Source organism: Muntiacus reevesi, chromosome 1 (assembly GCF_963930625.1).
Source record: "Muntiacus reevesi chromosome 1, mMunRee1.1, whole genome shotgun sequence".
NCBI lineage: Eukaryota > Metazoa > Chordata > Mammalia > Artiodactyla > Cervidae > Muntiacus > Muntiacus reevesi.
Genome location: NC_089249.1, coordinates 175,677,030 through 175,697,203, shown reverse-complemented (window position 1 = coordinate 175,697,203; position 20,174 = coordinate 175,677,030). Strand labels below are relative to the sequence as shown.

General features: G+C 50.4%; 1 protein-coding gene across 3 annotated transcripts in view; it reads right to left on the bottom strand.

Annotated features, from left to right (window-relative positions):
- Positions 1-4,916: 4,916 nt before the first annotated feature.
- The window catches only part of UBE2F (ubiquitin conjugating enzyme E2 F (putative)), a 46,746-nt gene continuing 31,488 nt past the window's right edge, over positions 4,917-20,174 (bottom strand). For 2 of the 3 annotated variants that reach the window (XM_065917158.1, XM_065917159.1), the window contains 5 exons: positions 14,999-15,069; positions 12,992-13,049; positions 11,676-11,708; positions 10,607-10,669; positions 6,812-8,669 (listed from right to left, as the gene is read on the bottom strand). In XM_065917158.1, the coding sequence (XP_065773230.1) occupies positions 8,619-8,669; positions 10,607-10,669; positions 11,676-11,708; positions 12,992-13,049; positions 14,999-15,069 (276 nt within the window). In that variant the 3' untranslated portion in view covers positions 6,812-8,618. Of the gene's footprint in view, positions 5,214-6,811; positions 8,670-10,606; positions 10,670-11,675; positions 11,709-12,991; positions 13,050-14,998; positions 15,070-20,174 lie in introns of those variants that run through there. The other variant, XR_010660822.1, reaches the window with a different exon arrangement.

The window sequence follows — 20,174 nt, the reverse complement described above, 5'->3', positions numbered from 1 at the left end:
AGTAGAGGAGGTTAGACATGTAGGGCATAGGGTGATATGGGAACTCTGTTCTGCTCAATTTCTCTGGGAACCTTTAAAACTGCTCTGAAAAATGAAGTCAGTTTTTGAAAAAATCAAAATCAAAAATAGGCTGAATAGAACAGGCATAAAGAGTGAATTAATGCATTAAATGCCTAAGCAGAGGAATTCTCTCAGATAATTGGTCAAAAACACAAGAGATGTAAAATATGAAAAGTGATTCTCAACCAGGAGTGGTTTTTTCCCCTCCAGGGGACATTTAACAATGTCTAAAACATTGGCTGTCATCACTGTGGTCAGTGCTTCTGGGATCTGTTAATAGCTCGTAAGGCCATATATGCGTTAACCACCCTACAATGCACTGGCCAGTCCAACTGGGAGCCACATCTGGCCTAAGCGTCAACTTAGTGTAACCCTTCTGTGGTTCTATATTCCCACTTGATATCATGTCTGAGGACTTTGTTCAAAGTTCCTTGCAGTGTTCATCTGCTGGCATGACTTTCAGATTTTGTATGTATGAGAAACATCTTTATTTTGCCTTCAGCTTTGATACCTTCCCCAGATACAGAATTCTCACTTGAGATTTTTCTTTCAATAAAGTTTTTTTTCTCCACTGTTTCCTTGCTCACATTCTTTCCAACGGGAAACCTGCAATCACCCTTTTTTACGTTCCTTTATACATTATGTGTCTTTATTTCTTGACTGCTTTTAATATTTTTGCTCTGGTACTGATTTTAAGCAATGTAGAATGTGATTTGATGTAGTTTTCCTCACGTTCTTGTGCTTTGAAGTTGTTGACCTGGTATCTGTGGGCTTGGAGCGTTTATCAACTTGGAAATCTTTTAGTAATTAAATCTTCAAATAATTTTCTTTCTCCCTTGCTCCTTTGGGAACTCCAGTTACAAGTTTATTGGGCTGCATGAAGTTTGCCCACAGCTCACCCAAGTTCTGAGTGTTTTTTCCTTAGATGTACTGCCACCCACCAGTTTTCATTTTCTTATTGCTGTCTTCAACTTCATAAATCTTTTCTTCAGCAATATGTAACCTGTTGTTAAACCCATCCAGTATACATTTCATCATGTCTGTTTTTCTTCAGAAAATTGAATTTGTGTCTTATATTTTCCACATCTCTCCTTAACATGAGTAGTCTTTTCTTGATCATCTTGAGTTGTTTTAACTTTTTAATCTATTAATGCTATCATATTTGGTAAGACTCTGTTTCTATAGACTGATTTTTTCCTTCCCTCTGACCATGGATGTTATTTACTTGCTTCTTGCATACCTTGAAGTTTTGTGTTGTATACTAGGCATTGTAAATTTTACCTTCTTGGGTGCTGGGTGTATAGTTTACTTAAAAATTTTATTGGGACCCTTATAGGTTTACATGCAGTTGTAAAAATGATGCGAAGTCCTTTACTCAGTTTTCCACAATGGTAACATCTCCCCAAACCAGAGTAATCCACTCTGCAAATCTTTGTCTTTTAGTGTATTAGACCATTTACATATAATTATTAAGTGGTAATAAATCTTAAATCTACCATTTTATTATTTATTTGTTTCATCTGGTTCTCAACTCTTTGTTTGTTTTCCTGTGGATAATTTGAACATTTTCCAGTATTACACCTTAATTTCTTCATAATGTTTAAAAAGAGATAGATCCATATACCATAAAATTAACCCTTTTAAAGTGTATAGTATTCATAGGTTATGCAACTAAATACATCTAATCCCAGCACATTTTCATCACCCCCAACAAGAAACACTGTACTCATTTCCTCTTCCCCACAGCCCTAGCAACAACTAGCTACTTTCTATCTCTATAGATTTGCCTTGTCTGGGTATTTCATATAAATGGAATCATAAAGCATGTGACCTTTTGTGTCTAACTTCTTTCAGTTAGGATACTGTTTTCAAGGTTTCAACCCATGTTGTAGCATCGTATAAGTAATTCCTCTTTGTTGATGTTCACTGTTCCTTTCCCCGGGGATTCCACATTTCATTTTCCCATTCATCACTTGACGAGCATTTACCCTGTATCCAATTTTTGACGATGATAAATAGTCTTTGTTGCGGTGCATGGGCTTTCTCTAGTTGCTGTGCTCAGCCTCTAGAGCTGCAGGCTCAGTGGTTGCTGTACAGACTTTGTTGCCCCTTGGCATGTGGGATCTTAGTTCCCCAACCAGGGATCGAACCCGAGACCCCTGCATTGACAGGCACATTCTTCACCACTGGGCCACCAGGGAAGTCTCAGTGTGGTTCCTGTATATGTAGCCTGAAGAACTTCCAGAATGTTTTTAAAAGGAGCTGCCCCATTTGCCATTCTCATCTGCAGTGTATGAGGATTCCAATTTCTCAGCATCCCCAGCAACACCTAATGTCTGTTTTTTACATTTTATCTTAGCTGTCTTCATGGGTGTGAAACAGCCCTGCTTGTATTCCCTAATGACTGAGATACTGTGCTTTATGGTAAAGAGTGTATTTTTGACCTTTGTCCCGGTTCCTGGCACCGAGGACGTTAATCCATCTTAGCCAGTGCACGAGCCCCCTCTGCCCTGTTACCCTCTCTACAGATGACCTTTGTCTCTTTATTGTCCTTTCCTGGAGAGTTCACCAAGTTTGTCTCCACATCATTGATCTGTTTTCCCGGCAACGATCCGGCCCTGCACCATTGTGCGTTTATTATTACTTTTTTAAAATCTAGTTTGGGGCTGGGCTGGGTCTTCCTTGCTGCATGTGGGCTTTCTCTAGTTGCAGCGAGCGGACGCTGCTGTTGCAGTGTGCAGACTTCTCACTGCAGCGGCTTCTCCTGTGGAGCAGTGGCTCTAGGCGTGCAAGCTTCAGTAGCTGTGGTCTGTGGGCCCTGGAGCGCTGGCTCGGCATTTGTGGGGCAAAGGTTGAGTGGCTCTGCTGCGTGTAGACTATTCCCAGATTGGGGATTGAACCTGTGTCCCATGCACTGGTAAGTGGATTTTTAACCACTAGGTCACCTTAGAACTTTTTGATTTGGGGTCAAAGGTGCATTTTCCTAAGCATGTGGATCTTTTTGCTCCCTGGAAAAGTTTCTTTAAATCCTACACTTGGTTCCCAACATCATGTTTATCCCAAGTCTGCTGGATATTATTCCTTCTTTCTCAGCAGTATTTTTCCAGAGGCCCATTTACTCAAGCAAAGCAAACTTGAGACGCAGCGCCTGTCACTGAGGGGTGGGGGGGAGGGGGGGGGGTCTGTCAGCCCGGGTGGGCTGGGCTGGCCAGCGTTTCCCGCCCCAGGCAGGGGCCTGTCCTGAGCAGGCTTGCCTCTGGCAGACTCGTGCTCTCAAGTTCCCGCTGCACCTACTTGTAAGAACTGACTCAGTCACTGCTAGCGGCGAAGACGAGGCCCTGTGCTCCAGGCGCTGACCGATGCCCGGACAGGCAGAAATAGACATGCAGGCAGGTGCAGACCTCCCCTGGTGCTTCTGGAAGCCTAGGCGAGGTGAGGACACCGCAGGACTGTCCACCGGCCTGTGAGACCGGCCGCACGGGGGCACCACCTGAACTGAATCCAGAAGGAAGCCCCAGGAGGGACGCTGAGGCTGGGGGTGGACGGGCCTCCCTGCGGCAGGAAAGCTGGGGTCCTGGGTGCAGCGGCTGGCAGGGAAGACAGGCCCAGTGGCCGCGGGCTCCACAGTGGTGAGCTGTGGGCAAACTTCATGCAGCCCAATAAACTTGTAACTGGAGTTCCCAAAGGAGCAGGGGAGAAAGAAAATTATTTGAAGATTTAATTACTAAAAGATTTCCAAGTTGATAAACGCTCTAAGCCCACAGATACCAGGTCAACAACTTCAAAGCACAAGAACGTGAGGAAAACTACATCAAATCACATCCATGCGTACTTTCCTCCGCCCTTGTTCCATTCCTGGGGACACACAGGAAGACTTCACAGCTCCAGGAGGTCCTCAACCCTCCACCCGGGCCGCGGGCTCCGGGTGCCAGGTCGGTGCCTCCTCTGGAGGTGTGGGAAGACGTGGCTTGGGAAGGCTGTAGGAAGCGCCGAGGGCTGCCCCATGTCTGCTCCGGTCTCAGCAGGTGTGCGGCTGGCCCCCCACCCCGCTGCTGCTGTGCGGGGACTGCGGTCTGTGTCACACCTCGGTCACTGGTCCCGCCAGGCACGTGGCAGTGACACTGCGCTCACCTGGGACACGGGCATCATTTCTCAGACTCTTAACTTGAGGACGAAGCCGTGTGGGAGCAGGAAGCAAGGCTCTTCCCGAGTGCTGCACCCAGCTCATGGCACCCACCCTCATCCAGGTGAGGGGACGGGAGGACGCAGATGAACAGGGCTATTGACGTTGGAGTAAATTCTATTTTTATTTTTTTATTTGGCTGCACTGGGTCCTAGCTGCAGCACGTGGGATCTCTGAACTTCATTGCGGCATGCAGGACCTTTAGTTGCAGCATGTGGGATCTAGTTCCCTGACCAGGGATTGAACCCAGGCCCCCTGCACTGGGAGTGTGGAGTCATCACCACTGGAGCACCAAGGAAGTCCCGGAATACGTTTCAGAAAGAGGTGTCAGATCATGAATGGTTAAGTAAAATGATCTTTCACCATCAAGCACCACGAGTGGCCTGTGGGAGTGACTGCAGGGCCTCCCCGGGGTCGCGCAGGAGAGAGCATCCCTGGCCATGAGCTGTGGGGAGGCCAACCCTTCCCCGGGCCCCCGACCACCATCTGGCCCGGTGTGCAGAGCACAGGCTTGTCCGTAGTCTCTCCTCCAGCACTGGGAACTCTTGCAACACCGATGATTTCTTATAACTGCCCATAAGTTAAAAAAAGACAACCAAAACACCAGTGAATTTACTGGAAGAACTCTGGCCCAGCGTGACTGGTGATCAAAGTCAAAGAGCCCTAAGATGGATTTTAAAAAAGAGATAATTCAGTTCTTTATACAGCTTGACACAAGGAAACAGATATTCTCAACAGTGCAAGGTCCCCAAATGCCTCCATATCTGGATTTTTTGAAGAACATTTGCCCAACCACAATTCTTTCTGTAAGTCACTTTGGTAACCCGTGGAACCCCAGGGCATGAGCGAGAACTTCAGCAGGTGATGTGGATTCCTCTGAACTGGCCCCTCCAATCTGCTGGATTTGTTTGAGGCAGGGCTGTAGGAGCAGGGAAGGATAGGTGTGACCGGTTTCCCCATTTTCCAAGTTCTTTGGCAAAGGAAAAGGAAAACATTATTTTACTATCTATCAATAGCATTTTACTACACACACTTTATGAAGAAAATGAACTTGTAGCAAACCTGACTTTCCAAGATTAAACATTTTTAAGTGGATGGACGTGAAATGACCCTGGAACAGACTGTAGCCGCTGTGAAAGGATCTTAAGTTTGAGTAAACTCCAGAAGTTGGTGATGGACAGGGAGGCCTGGCATGCTGCGATTCATGGGGTCGCAAAGAGTCGGACACGACTGAGCGACTGAACTGAACTGAACCCTGCAGTTGGTGGTTAATGTCTTGTTGGACTTCTTATATGAAAAAAATTCTGCTTGATTTGATCATCAAATCAGCAAAAGGTCCGATGGCAACAGGAATTTTTTTCCCACAGCAGTTCTTTAAAGAAAGAAGGGTGGGGGTAACAGAGCAACCCAGGCTTGTCCCCTGAAGACTCATGACACATCATGGTGGTCACCACCGCCTGGGAATTTGGCCTCTGAGATGTTTTTGCTAAGCTTCAGAGCCCAGCAGGTCGGTTCAATCTGTTTCTGCTGCCTCTGCCACCAGTTGTCCTGAGGGTGGACTTGGGACTCTGCTGAGACCAGCCTGGTTGTGGCCACATGGTGGGGAAGGCCTGCTACCTCCTGGAGCTGTGAAGTCTTCCTGTGTGTCCCCAGGAATGGAACAAGGGCGGAGGAAAGTACGCATGGAACACTGAGACTGGCAAATATGAAGGGACGCCTTCCTTTCAAAGATGACATTCAAAGTGTTAGCTACTGCAAATAGTCTGAATAGCACAGTCTTCCCACAAATCTTGTACTGCAGACTTCTCCACCCAGGCACGTGCACCACCCATCTTAGTCTGAGTGCCTGAGGTCAGACAGGCAGGCCTCTGAGGCTTTCAGGGCTTGGAGAGGAGGGCGGGTAAAGCAGGGCATCTCATGAAGTTACCCAAGACCCTGCTCCCTGAGGCTGGCGTTGGGCAACAACACAGACACAGCAGCTGAAAAGCACACGCAGGACACGCGATGTCCCAGGCTGCAGGGAGAGACCCAGCCAGGAGGACCGTGCGCAGCACCTGAGTAACGCTGGCCCTGGCTCCTCCCAGAGGCAGCTTGCAGGCAGTCTGTCCAAGGGAAGGGGGGGGAGTGCGAGCTTCTCCTGACAGGGCTACCCTGGAGCCATCTCCACGTAAAGTGTGCCTGAAAACCACGCAGCTGACACGTGCAGTTCTAAGTAGCAGTGGCATGGGGACAGGGCACCACCCCAGCTGGCTCCAGGGCAGTCAGGGTGCCCAGAGGCCCAGCAGCCCCACCCCCTGGCAGAGCAGACATCACCCACTGTCCTGGGTTGGCGGGCACAGGAACTACGGCCAGAAATGTTACTGTGGCCTAAGGGTGTGAAAAAGACGCCAACAAAGCAAAAGTCCCGGAGGTCAGTGTCCCACAGCCACCGAGAGCTGCCACAGGGCCCACTGGGCAGGCACCCAGGATGGCACCATGGGCCACGGGGAGGGCCCAAGTGGGTGGGCTCTTTAACAAGATGGGGGGGGGGTCAAGGTGCCTCTGAGGGCGGGCCACTGGACAGAAAGGGATGATCCAGAACGTGGGAGTGTCCCTGCTGAAGAACTGCTTGACCTCTGATGAGCAGAGACGTGTGTGTCAGAACCCACAGGGAGCCTCATCCCTTTCACACTGTCCAGCGAGCGGTCTTTGCCCCGCATCACCCATGTTTCATTTCTTCCACCTCCATCTGCACCACCAGGCAGGCTGCCTGGACAGCTAGGGGTGTGACCTAGGGAGTCGGGCGGGAGCTGGCAGGGAGCAGTGTGCCCCGGGGCGTGTGGACGGCCAGCTGCTGCTCTCCGGACCCACCTAGCAGAGGGTGGCTCTGTGGTCTGTGGGGGAGCTCCCGTGACACTGTGCTCCAGTTAGAAGTATGTGACTGGGGTGCCTCTCCCAGGACCCTTGTCCTGACAGGCCTGGTCAGAGATGCCACCCCCAACCCCCCACCCCTGCTCCGTGCACCAGACATGGCGGCCCAGTAGCTGGGTCAGCCTTCTGTCTAATGGGCAGGGTTCCCAATGACCAATGCGAAATGTCACCCCAATTCCTTCCTGGACAGACTGATCTCATAATCAGAGATGATGCTATAAACTAAGAGGAACCGACCACACCGGGCAGATGGCAGACGGGGCATCCAGAGACCTGAGGAAGCTGTCAGTTAAACCTGAGTGTGTCAGGCAGGCAGCAGAGGAAACCACTGGATTCCAATGTCTAACGCCGGAGTAAAGCCACTCACCTCTCTTCCCTGTTCTTACTCCGAAGTGTGCTGCTTGTGACTCCTAGTCCACCAAGGAGACCCGCCCCCGAGACTCAGGGACCCGGGAGCAGGGGAATGCCAATACCTCAGAGGGCCACAGGGGTGGTGTCAGGGCCTCAGGCTGCTGCCTGAGGTCTCTCTCCCCGCCCCAGAACATAAGGCTCCCTTGCACACTGGCTCACAGGTGTGTGACCACGCAGGAGCACCAAGCCCCAGGGTGGGCTGGGCTATAGCCTTGTCCTCCAGGCAGCATATGAGGATGGGCTCCCTGCTTTTCTTTTAAATCTTCCAGATCTAGCTGCAAGGGCTCCCGAAGTTCCTTTGCCCCATCTGAACCTGGAAACAAGCTGATTTTTTAAAACACAGATTCTTGGTGTATTTGGACACAATGAATACTGTGCCTTTCATATTTTCTTTGTATTTCTCAATAGTTGCTTGACCCAACATCTGTCTGCTCTATACAATGAAAATACAAACTAAATGAGAATAGAAAAAAATAATTAAAGCATTAAATTGTACAAATTACAAATCTGTTCCAAAATATACTTACATTAAATAAAATACGCATTTCAGTAAGAGATCTACAGTGAATGACTCTGCATTCTGGGAAGCTTCACGACACCTAGGCAGGGCCGACATTGGTGGGAGGAGCTAGGAGACTTCGCACCAATCACAGTTTGCAGCGGGTTTCTGACGGCCAATCTGCGGGCTACACTGAGCACGTCATGAGCATCACCTGCGCGGGACTGACGGGGGAGGGGGGAAGCAGCTCTAGCCTCGACGCTGAGTTCATTCTCATCAACAGCCTATACAGTACAGTTTCAAAAAAGTAAACATGTTAAGGTAAGCAGACAACTCTTTAGGACCCCAGACACATTTTCTGGCTGTATTTATGTGGAACTCTCCGGCTACAATGGGCGGTCGTGAAGAGGTTCTTCCTCAGGACAACACGGTCACAGGACTCTGATGAGCTGGCGGGACTGAGGGGAGCTGAGGACCGGGGAGAGGCTCCCTCTGGTTGCGGGTGGAGCCCATCTTCTCACGCACAGTCCGCGGCCCTGCAGTCCTCTCCCCGTATCATCTGGCGTAGCGCTTAATGTAGTCCTCCACTTTATTCCGGAAGTCCTCCTGCGGGGGCGGGGATCAGGGCCGTGAGTCACTGGGAGCGACTCTCTGGGGCCAAGTGGGGCTCCCCCAAGCCAAGGGCCCCCGTGAGCTCTGGGGAGTGTGTGGAGGGCCCAGCCTTGTCCCCCGGCCCCCAAGTGGCAGGACGCACAGAAACCCGCGGGCAGAGTGCCGCCTCCCTGCCACTCGAGGTGCTGGGGTGCCGGGGTGGGGACACTCTGGGCGGAAGGGAACTGAAGACCCTTCGTTCTGCAGACGGGAGAGATGCCCAGTGCGATCAAGGTCCCCACGTGGGTCAGGTCAAGGCTCTGGACGACAAACGGTCCCGGCTGCTGCTCTTGGGAAAGCCCTTTGTGTCCAGATCTGCCTTCCCAGGACCCTGCTACCTACGGCCCAGGTGTGGTTGGCCATCAGGGTGCCCACTCTGCCAGAGAGGAGAGGGGGGCTTGAACAGAGCCGCCTCCTTGGGCAACAAACAAAAGCTACCTGGCTCCTGGCTGATCCCTCAGGTGTAAAAAGGCCGCATGCATGCAGGCCCCTCCCAGGCCAGCCTGGGCAGGAAAGGCACCTCCCATCTGAGCCAACGCCCAGGTCCCAGGTCCTGTATCTCTAAGGTTAGGAGAATTCCCTGGCCTTGCAAGCACTGGGTAGGGCCCTGGGGCTGTCTGAGCCATAAGAGGGACTTGGAGCTCGTCCACCTCAGAAGGCCTGCCCGCGTTTGGTGGGGCAGCGTGTGAGCTGAAGGTGGGCTCCCATACCCCCTCCTCCCCGCACTGCTGCCCACAGGGGCACCCGCATCCAGGAACACACACAGCCCGGGGCCTCATGTGCACCCTCTACTGGTGACCGGGAGGCCCCCACAGGGGCCACTAGGGGGCAGAACCACACTGAATTCACCCTGCAGGTGGGGGCGGGCTCTGTACTGAGGAAGGGGAGAGCTGTGACTGTCACCAGGTGGCCCAGGGCTGCGCTCGGAGACCATCACCAGCCCCCTGCCCACAGCCAACACGGGCTGCACGGAAGCCCTGGCTGCCTTCAGCCAAGCTCACAAGGTCACGTCCACAGTGCCTGGAAGCCCACAGTACCACTGGCTCCTGGGGCCAAAGCTCTCGGGGTGGAGTGACGATCCCACAGGCAGCCCTGCCCTCAGTGTGACCCTGGGAGCACAGGTGCCCTGGCTGAGCCCGAGTCCCCTCCGGTCTCCACGGCCCTCCAGAAGGTGAGCAGCTTCCCGCTCCTCCGTCTGAGTCTGCCTGAGAAGGCCAGGAACTCCGGGCTCAGGTCCCGAGCTCTGCCCTCTCCTGGCGAGTCTTCTCCCTTCTTGGTGGCCCTGCTTCCTCGCCCCATGTGGAGCTGTGGGCAGACGGATGGGTCCTGGGGCAGGCAGGACAAAGCCTGTGGTGTGGGGGCAGAGGGCTGCCTCCATCCTCCTATCGGCATTCCTACACTGTCATGAGTTGAAGCAAGGGTTGCCTGTTGTCAGTCACTCACACTGAACTCTGCTAGGAAATCACACCTTATATAGGAACACTCCTGTTTGACCTGGGGTCAAACACTTTCCTAAGACCATGCACGTTGATTATAACACATCAATTATAAATGCTTTAAGCTCCAAACCTGGGTTCCACCATTCTCTATTTCATCCTTATCTACTCAAGGGGCAGTAATTTTCTTTTTAGGCTTCCCAGGTGGCACCAGGTAAAGAATCCGCCTGCCAATGCAGGAGATTCAGGTTTGATCTCTGGGTCGGGAAGATCCCCGGGAGAAGGAAATGGCAACCCATGCAGTTTTCTTGTCTGGAGAATCCCATGGACAGAGGAGCCTGGTGGGCTACAGTCTGTGGGGTCACAAAGAGCCAGATAACAACTGAGTGCACGCACACATACACAAGTATATTTTCACCAAACACATCAACCTAGAATGTTCTGTGAATAGCTTACCTTGTCTCGCAAATGATGTTCCGCAGCTTCAATATTCAGTGGATCATCAAAATTCAACAGATCCTTAAAAAGAAAGAGTAAACAGTGGAAAGAACCTGTTTTTCTGCTGTTATAAGTCTTCATTTTATGAAACAGGCAACAGAAATTTAATTAGCAAATGTTAGAGTGACCTAGAGAGTTGAGAAAATTGCTGAGAAATGAAGTTCTTTTGATGCAGAAGCATTGAATGTGAGACATTTTTTTCAAAATGGTAATTCATGGTCGACTGAGAGAAGGCTGGAATGTGTGTACACATGACTTTCCAAAGTTTGGTGAGGAAATAGCAATTACATTAATTTCTAATGCTATTTCTTGTAATTAGGGAATGACAAGCCAGTCTCAATATGAGCATTTATGAATAAAAATCCTATTTTTCCTTAGAAACTCATTTTCTCCTTGATTTTGTGATTAACAGCTGTGCCTTCTATGCTTTCATTCTGTTCTTGCCCGCTTCCCCGTCATCTTTAACTCATCTCCACAAGCACTGCACTCACAACCCAGGAGGAATGATGTCTGGACCCAAACTGAACAGAGGCCTGGCGTGCTGCGGTCCATGGGGTTGCAAAGAGTTGGACATGACTGAGCGACTGAACTGAACTGATGATCAAAAAGTCAAAACTCAAAGGAACAGCTAATTGTGAAAAGCCTAAAGGTTGGTGACTACATGCTCCTTCATCCAAACTGGAGCACTTAGGAGAGAAGCAGAGCGGAGTGTGGGGCGGCCAGGCCCCCAGAGGAGCCTAACCCGATGGAGGAGACCACGGGGAATGGAGCTGGCCCGTCCGTGCTGCCCCCGAGGCAGTGGGGACCCTCTCCTCTCCCCGCCCTCTGCTCTCTCCCCACCTGTTCCCCCGACCTCCCCATGGATTACTCCAAAGCACCCTCAGTTTTTAACTCACTGTTCTTCTGACTCACAAAAGTGCCAAAGAAGGAGGGATTCAGTGATCCCCTTGTGTTATCTTTAATGCAATCTTTAAAACCAGCAGACAGAGGAATTAAAATAGTTTGGAATTTTGTTCAACATACTTACAGTAAACAAAGAGTTTAATCCCCAAACAACATCCTGAAATGAGAAGAAAGAAGAAAACAAGTTTTGGGTGAGTGTGGCCTCTAAGAGATGAACCAGTAAGTCCCCATTTTATGAAGGATAGTTTTCTGCAAAGTTATTTTAAAGGCAGGGCCTAGAGAGTTAATCAGCAAAGAACCGTGGGGAAACAGAGCCTGCATGCAGGTCCAGTCCTCTCAGGCCCACCCTCACCACCCAGGGACGGCAGCCAATGCAGCAGCTCCATGACCAGCTGCTGCCCGCTTCTTGTGACCTCGGCACAGACTGAGGCCTCTGAGCGGTTTCAGTCAGGACGGCTTTCATCATCCACACCTGACTGAGCCAAGCTGCCGCATGTGAAAATGTTACAGGAAACAGAGGGGCAAGGAGACAGCGTGTGCGCTACGCCAGGCAGCCGAGAGCCTCAGATGGGCCGACGTGCTGCCTGCAGCCCTTTAGGTTAAGAGGAGGGGGACGGTCACCACAAAAACGGCCTCGCTCAGAAGACCACATCTCTGCACTGAAGCGAAGGGCAGGCTGGGAACACCACTGTCCCCAGACCCAGTCTGAGGAGAGTGCTCCTCCTGGCAGGGCCAACCCCACGCCAGACAGGCAGGGGCTGTGACACTGTGGAGCCACTTCACTACTCAAAGAAGATGGCAGAAGTCAGGCAGCTGCTTGCCACTCATTGAACACTGGCCAAAAGCCGGGACGCTTCTGATAAGAGTCAGGGAAGAAAGGCAGGGGGCCCAGGGGCAGCAACATGGGAAAGCCTAGAGATGACGCATAGCTGGTGGCGCCACGTGGGCACCCAGGACACACCCCCGAAGCCCACTTGAGCCACACTGGCAAAACACCTGGGGTCGGTTCCTGAGTCCCTGTGGCTCCCCGATCACCCCCCGCCCCAGAGAGGTGCCCCCTCCAGCACACCTGGCCACATCCGCCACCCCTCCTCTGTCCGAGGTGACTCAGCGTAGACATGGGACCCCAGCCTCCCCCTCCTCTGTCCCTGCCCACTCCTGGCAAGCCTCCACTGTGTTAGGGGAGACCACTGTGCAAGCCTGGGGAGCAGCAGGACGAGCAGGAACGGTGAACCACTGCAGCACCCGTGGCAAAGGGCAGAGGAACCAAGCGGGCCCACCCTTGGCCAGCAGCCCCAGGAGGGCCGGCAGGTGCTGAGGGGAGCAGGAGCGGGGTGGGCGGCCAGCGGTGCGGATGGGATAGTGTGCACTGCACACCACTGTCCTCCCGGGAGGCTGGCTCCCAGACAGGAAGGCCCCAAGGGGAGGCCCGCACTTCACCTTCAGCGTCCTTGTGGGGGCCCAGCCGGTGCCGTCGATCGAATGTTCTCTCAGTAAGCTGAAACAGATGGAAAAGAGGAGCGGTGAGTGAGCAGCAGCCAGCAGGCCCGTGAGCCGCAGGTGCGCAGCTGGGCCCAGTGGCACAGAGCAGCTCCTGTCCACCGGGCCGGGCCCTTCTTTGCTCTGTGGTTTGCAGTCTCCTTCTGGCTGAAGGACCAGGGAAAGGTATACAGATAGACGCACCCTCCCGTGGAACAGAAGCCTGTCCACACGTGCACGTGCACACACACACACGCATGCACGCTTTGCTGTCTGCCAGCCTGAGAAGTGGCGAGCAGCCTCCCCTTGCTTCCACGCGCTTGTCTCCCATCACCACGGAGACCGAGCAGCCCCAGACGCTTTCCGCCCACTGTGTGCCTCCTCCTGTGAATCCCCTATTTGGAGCCGATGCTCATTTTTCCAGTGGGGGGGCTCATCTTTTTCATATTGATTGAAAGGACTGTTTACATACAAGGGCTGCAATCCTGCTGATACTTTCTCTTTCAAACTGTGTGTTTTTAATTTTAACACGGCTAAATGTATCAACTATTATCCTTCATGGTTTCTAGCTTTTGTAGCAGGCGACCATCTGTTAAATTCCTATTATATTTTGTTAATAATCTGATTTCTCAGAAGATGGCAGAAATGATCAGAGAAATGCCCTCTCTGGACCCACCCTGACTGGAGGAAGGGAGACAAGACACTTAGGATCTGAAACTGAAGATCACAGATTTTTCTAAAGTTTCAACATTTAAAGGGCAGATACTTAAAAAGGGAAGATGCCTTTAAAAAACAAAAAACACTAAAAAAACCTAAAACTAAAAACACTAAAAAACTAAAACACTAAAAAAAAACCTAAAACTAAAAACTAAAAAACTAAAAACACTAAACAAAAACTAAAACAACTAAAAAAAAATACTCTCATAAAATGTATTTTTCACTATCAAAAGCCAAAGTGGATGTGAAAGTGGGTATCCTCGTGCCTGCAGGGAGGACGGTTACAGCTTGCACACGGCCTTTCACAGGTGCCGGCATTCTCTTCGGGGAGAAGAGGGTGGGAGGACAAGACCCAGAGGCAGGGCATGAGGAGGACGAGATCACGGAGCAAGGGAGCACAGAGCATGCTGGAGACACACCCCACATGGAGCAGCCGGGCTCCCCAGGTCACATGGCTGCCAGGGCTGGGCCAGGACTCGGCCAGGGAGCCAGCACCAGAGCCCTGCAAGCTGACCTCACTGCCCTGCCAGGGAACGTGCGGGGCACAAGACAGACACAGCCCACAGGCTAAACTGACTCGAAAACCACCTCCACCACCGACCTCTCTGGTTCTCTACGTTAGTGACCAGCAAGCTCTAGAAGCAGGAAATGGCTGGTTCCCAGCCATCTGCCCCTGGAAGGGCAGGGCCCAGGACACGACGGGCAAAAGCTCCAGGGACGTGCTCTTGCACACATCAAGACCATTTTGGTAAAGAGAGGATGCTGAGGGAACTGCCTGGTGGTCCAGTGGTTAGGACTCCGCAGTGTCACTGCCGGGGCCTGGGACTGATCCTGGCCAGGGAACTAAGATCCCATAAGCCACGTGCACGCAGCCAAAAAAAGTAGAAAAGAAAAACCACAAGAGAGGACATTTAAATATAAGAGGGGGTGGGGGGTGTCTTCTGAAGCCTGCCATCCACATTATCCTCCTACTGTGAATCCTGTTAATTACAGTTTCCCCTTTTATCTAAAATCAGCCACATGGCGGGAGTATGCCTCATTAAAATAAGAGGGGACGGGGTAAAGGTTCTCAGAGGGGGTGTCCTGGGTGGATTGCAGAAGCCAGGCTGGGATGGGGGAGCCGAGAGACCGCTCCAAAGCCTCCCTACTCCTGGCCCAGCCTCCGAGTGTCCTCTCGGGGGAGATGACCCCTGGGAAGCCGAGCCTCAGGCAACGCTCAGAGCACAGGAGATAGGAGCGGAGAGAACTCACCTGAGACATATCTCACCAGTCTCGGTGATGTTGGGGTGCCAGATCCTGGTCAAGCATTTCACTTTGGGAGGCTGCAACACAGAAGGAAGAGATCACAGGCGCTCCAGAGCCTTCCGTGTACCCCATCCAGCGCCGTTTTACCACGCACTCCCAGCTTGTCAGGCAGCGGCCCTGGCCCCTGCAGCAGTGTCTGCACACCGCATGCAGCGCTGGTCTCGCTGGGGGGGCTGCTGCCCCCGCACAGGACCCCTCCAAACCCCGGGACTGATGGCAGATGGTGCTGGCTGCTGGGCTCCTGCCCCCTACCCCTCCCTGGGCCCCGGCTGTGGAGGAGCAGCCTCAGAGGCCTGGGGAAGCAGCTCTGCACCCCCGGAGCCCGCTGTGAACCAGGAGCCCCTAGACTCCTTCACACTACGTGGCTGAGCAGCTGAAGTGCTGCTCCCCACAGCACCGCTGGTGCCCTTTGTGGATGTTTCTGAAGACGCTACTGTCATTTACCTTGTCTAGATGCAAGTCCTAGTCCACTTAATACTTAAAAGAGGGAGAGAGAATGGAAAAGATCACGTGGAAATAAGACACATCAACATCACTTAGGATGGAGCGTGTTTGGATAACGTTCTTTTAATCTATTTTAAAACCGATCACACTCATCTTAGAAAAAACAAAAAAGAAAAAAAATAGGAAAGATGTGTATAGACAGAGATATAGCACTCTATCGAGAATAATTTCTATTAATATCTGATGCACATTTTGGAGCCTATTTTCTAGGCCATACACACAGGTGTGTGTGATGCACAGTCATTTTTCTTTACAGAAGTAGGGAAACGTGCTGTACATTTTTTCACATTTATTCTTGTCATCATCTCAGATGCCTTTGGGCATCCATGCATCCCATGGCACAAACAGTAGCATTTAGCAAGCCAGTCCCCCTGTGCCTGGACACTTAGGTTCTTCCCACTTCTACTACAAAACTGCTGTATCAATGCTATCTTCACTCACAGCGGAAAGAAATACTTCACTGGAATGAAGACCAGGAACCGGGCGGGGGGTTCTGGCCAGAGTACTGCTGCGGATTCAGTGCCAAGCGCTCTTGCCTCCAGGGAGATCACAGGCCCACCCTTGCCTGCAGTGAGGGGCCCCTTCCCCAGGCCCAGTCCACTGCAAGGTCACCATGGTTTGAGGAGCATGACAGTCGTCTCTCAGAATCTCACCAGACAAGTCATCTACAGATTTAAAATCTTTGTAATGAAAATTTTTATCTTTGAGACCAAATCTAGAGAATCTGTCACCATCTAAATCTTCTGTACTCTTTCTAGTACTCTAATAGTTTCACCTTTTGAATCTGTATAAAACAAACATTTTTAAACACTTTTTTTCAGTACCCTCATTAAATTTTCTTCCTGATTTCAAAGCAACATGACATCAACAGATTCCCCTGAATGATTATTCCAACCAAGTAGAGGTGGGTATCTGAGGATTACAAAATTTAGGATCAGCGGGAGCTGAAATCAAACTGAATATTCTCAAACTTGCTTTTCTGCAGGTAAATATAGGACTGCATTTGACAGAACAAACACTAGCAGAGCCTGCACTCCCAGCAAGGCCTTCAGACTCAGGAGGAAGGCTGGCACTGTGCATGTGGTAAGCCTGCACTCCCAGCAAGGCCTTCGGGCTCAGGAGGAAGGCTGGTACTGTGCATGTGGTAAGCCTGCACTCCCAGCAAGGCCTTCAGGCTCAGGAGGAAGGCTGGTACTGTGCATGTGGTAAGCCTGCACTCCCAGCAAAGCCTTCAGGCTCAGGAGGAAGGCTGGCACTGTGCATGTGGTAAGCCTGTACTCTCAGCAAGGCCTTCAGGCTCAGGAGGAAGGCTGGCACTGTGCATGTGGTAAGCCTGGTGAACACAGCAGCCTGCAGGGCAGACTGTGTCGCGCCTCAGCGTCTGGAAGGGCTGAAGGCCCCCTCCCTCCTCTGAAGCCCTGCCGCACTGTCACCTGCCTGGTCACTGCAGCTCCCAGGGTGGGGCCGCACCTGCCCTCTCCTCTTCATCCCCTCACACCTGCCACAGCTGGAGGCTGTCGATGGCCCTCTTGACATCAGTGCCCCAGGGAGAGAGCAGACTTCTGCACCACACTGGGGACCTGATTCGGACACACACTTTTTAAGTTGAACTATTCTCACAGACCCCCACCACCTCCAAAGCCAGACAAACAAGACGCACCCAGCTCCAGTTGCTACCTCAGGGGCTGGCATCACTAGCCGTCCTGTCACACAGCTCAGGGTTTGTACATGACAAAGGCCATACTGCAAATCAATGGGGATGGGGCACTTCAGGGGTTATCTATTCAGAAAAGTACAGTCAGATGCTCACTGAGAGCTTTACATAACATAAACAACACAGAACGCTAAAAGTACTAGAAGAAAACACAGATGAGTTATCTTGGGGTCTGAAGGCCTGTTATAAGCATTCCACAACACGAAAAATTCAAAGAAAAAGTAGATTTGGCTACACCTTAAAACAAAAAGCCATAAGCTTTTACTGAACAACAAAAAGACAAATGAAAACAGGAAAACGTTTATGACACAGCTAACTAAGAAAAAAGTTTCATATAATTTCTATATAGGAATGCTTATAATAAGAAAAACAAACACTACAACAGAAAAAAAAAAGGGGGGGGGCTAAGCACATAATAATAGCCCATAAAAGACATAAACAGTTAATAAGTAGGAAAAAAAAATTTAGCATCCTATTTAAGAAATGAAAATTCAAATGACATTTACTTATTATTTATTTCCTTCCAAAAGAGCAAAAAGAAAAAAATAATTAGAACATCCCATGTTGGTCAAGGTTTAGGAAAAACAATTTTCATACACTGACAGTGGAGATGCCAAATGGAAACTCTCTGGAAGGTAACTGAATCGTATTGATTAAAAAGCCTTAAAATCAGCATCAATGACTCAATACCTGTAACTGCACTTCTAAGAGTTTATCCAAAGGCAGCCAGCAGCAGGCATGCACGTGCTGCTGTCCAGGACCTGCGTCACAGCACTGCTTATTCCAGGGGTCAGCAAACTACAACCCGCGGACCAAATAAGGCCGAGCTTGATTTCAAGTGGTCTATGATCTAAGTATGGCCTTTATATTTTTAAAGGGTGTTTTTGTTTTTGTTTTAAAAAAAGACTATATGACAGAGACAATATATAGTCCACAATGCCTAAAATATTTACTGTTTGGCCCTTCTCTAAAGTTTTGCTCACATTATCAAATATTGGTCACCCAGTGATCAACCATAAAGGATTAGTTTAAAACCATGACACATCACACAATTAAGTGCTCCTACTAAGGGTGATATAATTATACACTAATTGACAAGAGAACATACGTTCTTATGATACGATGATATACTTTATTATGCTGCTGCTGCTGTGACTCCACAACCCCATGGACTGTAGCCCACCAGGGTCCTCTGTCCATGGGATTTCCCAGGCAACAATAATGGAGTGGGTTGCCATTACCTTCTCCAGGAGATCTTCACTATCCAAGGATCAAACGTGCGTCTCCTGCATTGGCAAGTGGATGCTTTATGGCTGGGCCACCAGGGAAGCCCATATTGTACTATGCTGTAACGTTAAAAACCCCAAGTCACCAAGTTATGTGCAGCATGATGGCACTTGTATGTATGGTTAGATAGCGTGCATAACATCCATCAGAAAGTTAGTGGTTATCATCTCTGATGACGGAGAGAGACGACAGATGACTAATATTCTATTTTTTGCGCAGTGATTTTTTTCTCAGTTTTCCACGGAGTATAATAAATTACCCTAAAAAGAAGACGGCCAGTGGGCATTCAGGTGTTACTGGTGGTACCTCCTGTCCTCCTTCTGGAAATGTGGCAAAACGCTTGTGATCATGTTGCCTGATGTGGTTTTATCACATAACCTCACTTCCAGGAAGAGAGAAAAGCCACATTCCTGTCTCCTGCTTCAGCACACGACTTCCTACCACAGCTCAGGTGACATGCTGGGGGAGCCGTGTGTGAGTGTGTGAGACCACAGCCAAGCTGCTATCTGCTCCCAGGCCGCCTCCTGCTCTGCGCGTCCCCACATTCTGGGACGTCACCATCGCCCCGTCACCACCCTGGCTTGTCACCGTTTCTGTGTCCAGAGGCTGAGCTTCTTCAAGGCCGCCTGACTTCTCACCTCCAGCCCACAAGGCCTGACACAGAACCCATAGCATTTTAGGAGCTCGTTAAACATCACTCCATCCTTTCAGCCAACTTCTAGGGTTGAGAGAGACTGCGAAGCAGCTAGAGACTGTGACATAAAATTCAGGGATCAAAGGACAAAGACCCAAAGGAAATATCTGCATTTTAGCTGCGGGTGGTGGTGAGGGGATATCAAATATGTGTTTCTTTCTTTTTTAAGAAGTTTATTCTAAAATAATGATTTATTGATGCTTAACTGATTAAAAAAGCTTCATTCACAATCTTAAAAACTGACCGTGATTGCAGGAACCATAAGTGTAAGGGGTTTAAAAAAAAACAAGTCCTTATGAAGTACAGAAATCCTATAAACTGTGATGTAAAAGCATATGAGTTCTGAGAAAGCTCCACAAAGTCCTTTCAGGCTGACTTGCTGAAAACCGGCTGTCTCCTCACTCCAGTGAAACATGAATTCCTGAAAGTCTGCTCTCAGAATCACTATTCCACATACCTGGAACCTCTATATTTTCAAATGCTGGTTTATTTTCCACACCACAAATTTCTTGGGGGCAGAGAACATACCAACCACTGGAGAAATGTGAGCCACATGCCTGGTGTGGCCACCCCTGCCCAGCAGTGGAAATACAGTGAGATCAAAGCACCCCCAGACTCCTCCTTTGGGGAGCAGACAGTCCAGTGAAGAGAGACAGTGAGGAGAACTACATAAAGATGAACTACTAACAAGCGGAACACCACCACCTCTGTATCTATGAAGCACGACACCTCACGTCTTCGGGGTCAGGGCTGCCCTCTTCGCCCTGCTGTGAGCTCACGGCTCTGGCTGGCCTCTGCCTGCAAAGAGGCAGACAGAATATGCAGAGGCCCTCCCGGCAGCAGGGTGGGGTCTGGATACACCCGGACGGCCTGGTCTCTCAGTGCTTCCTGGCTGGAGAACACGGGTTTTGTTCCCGAAGAAA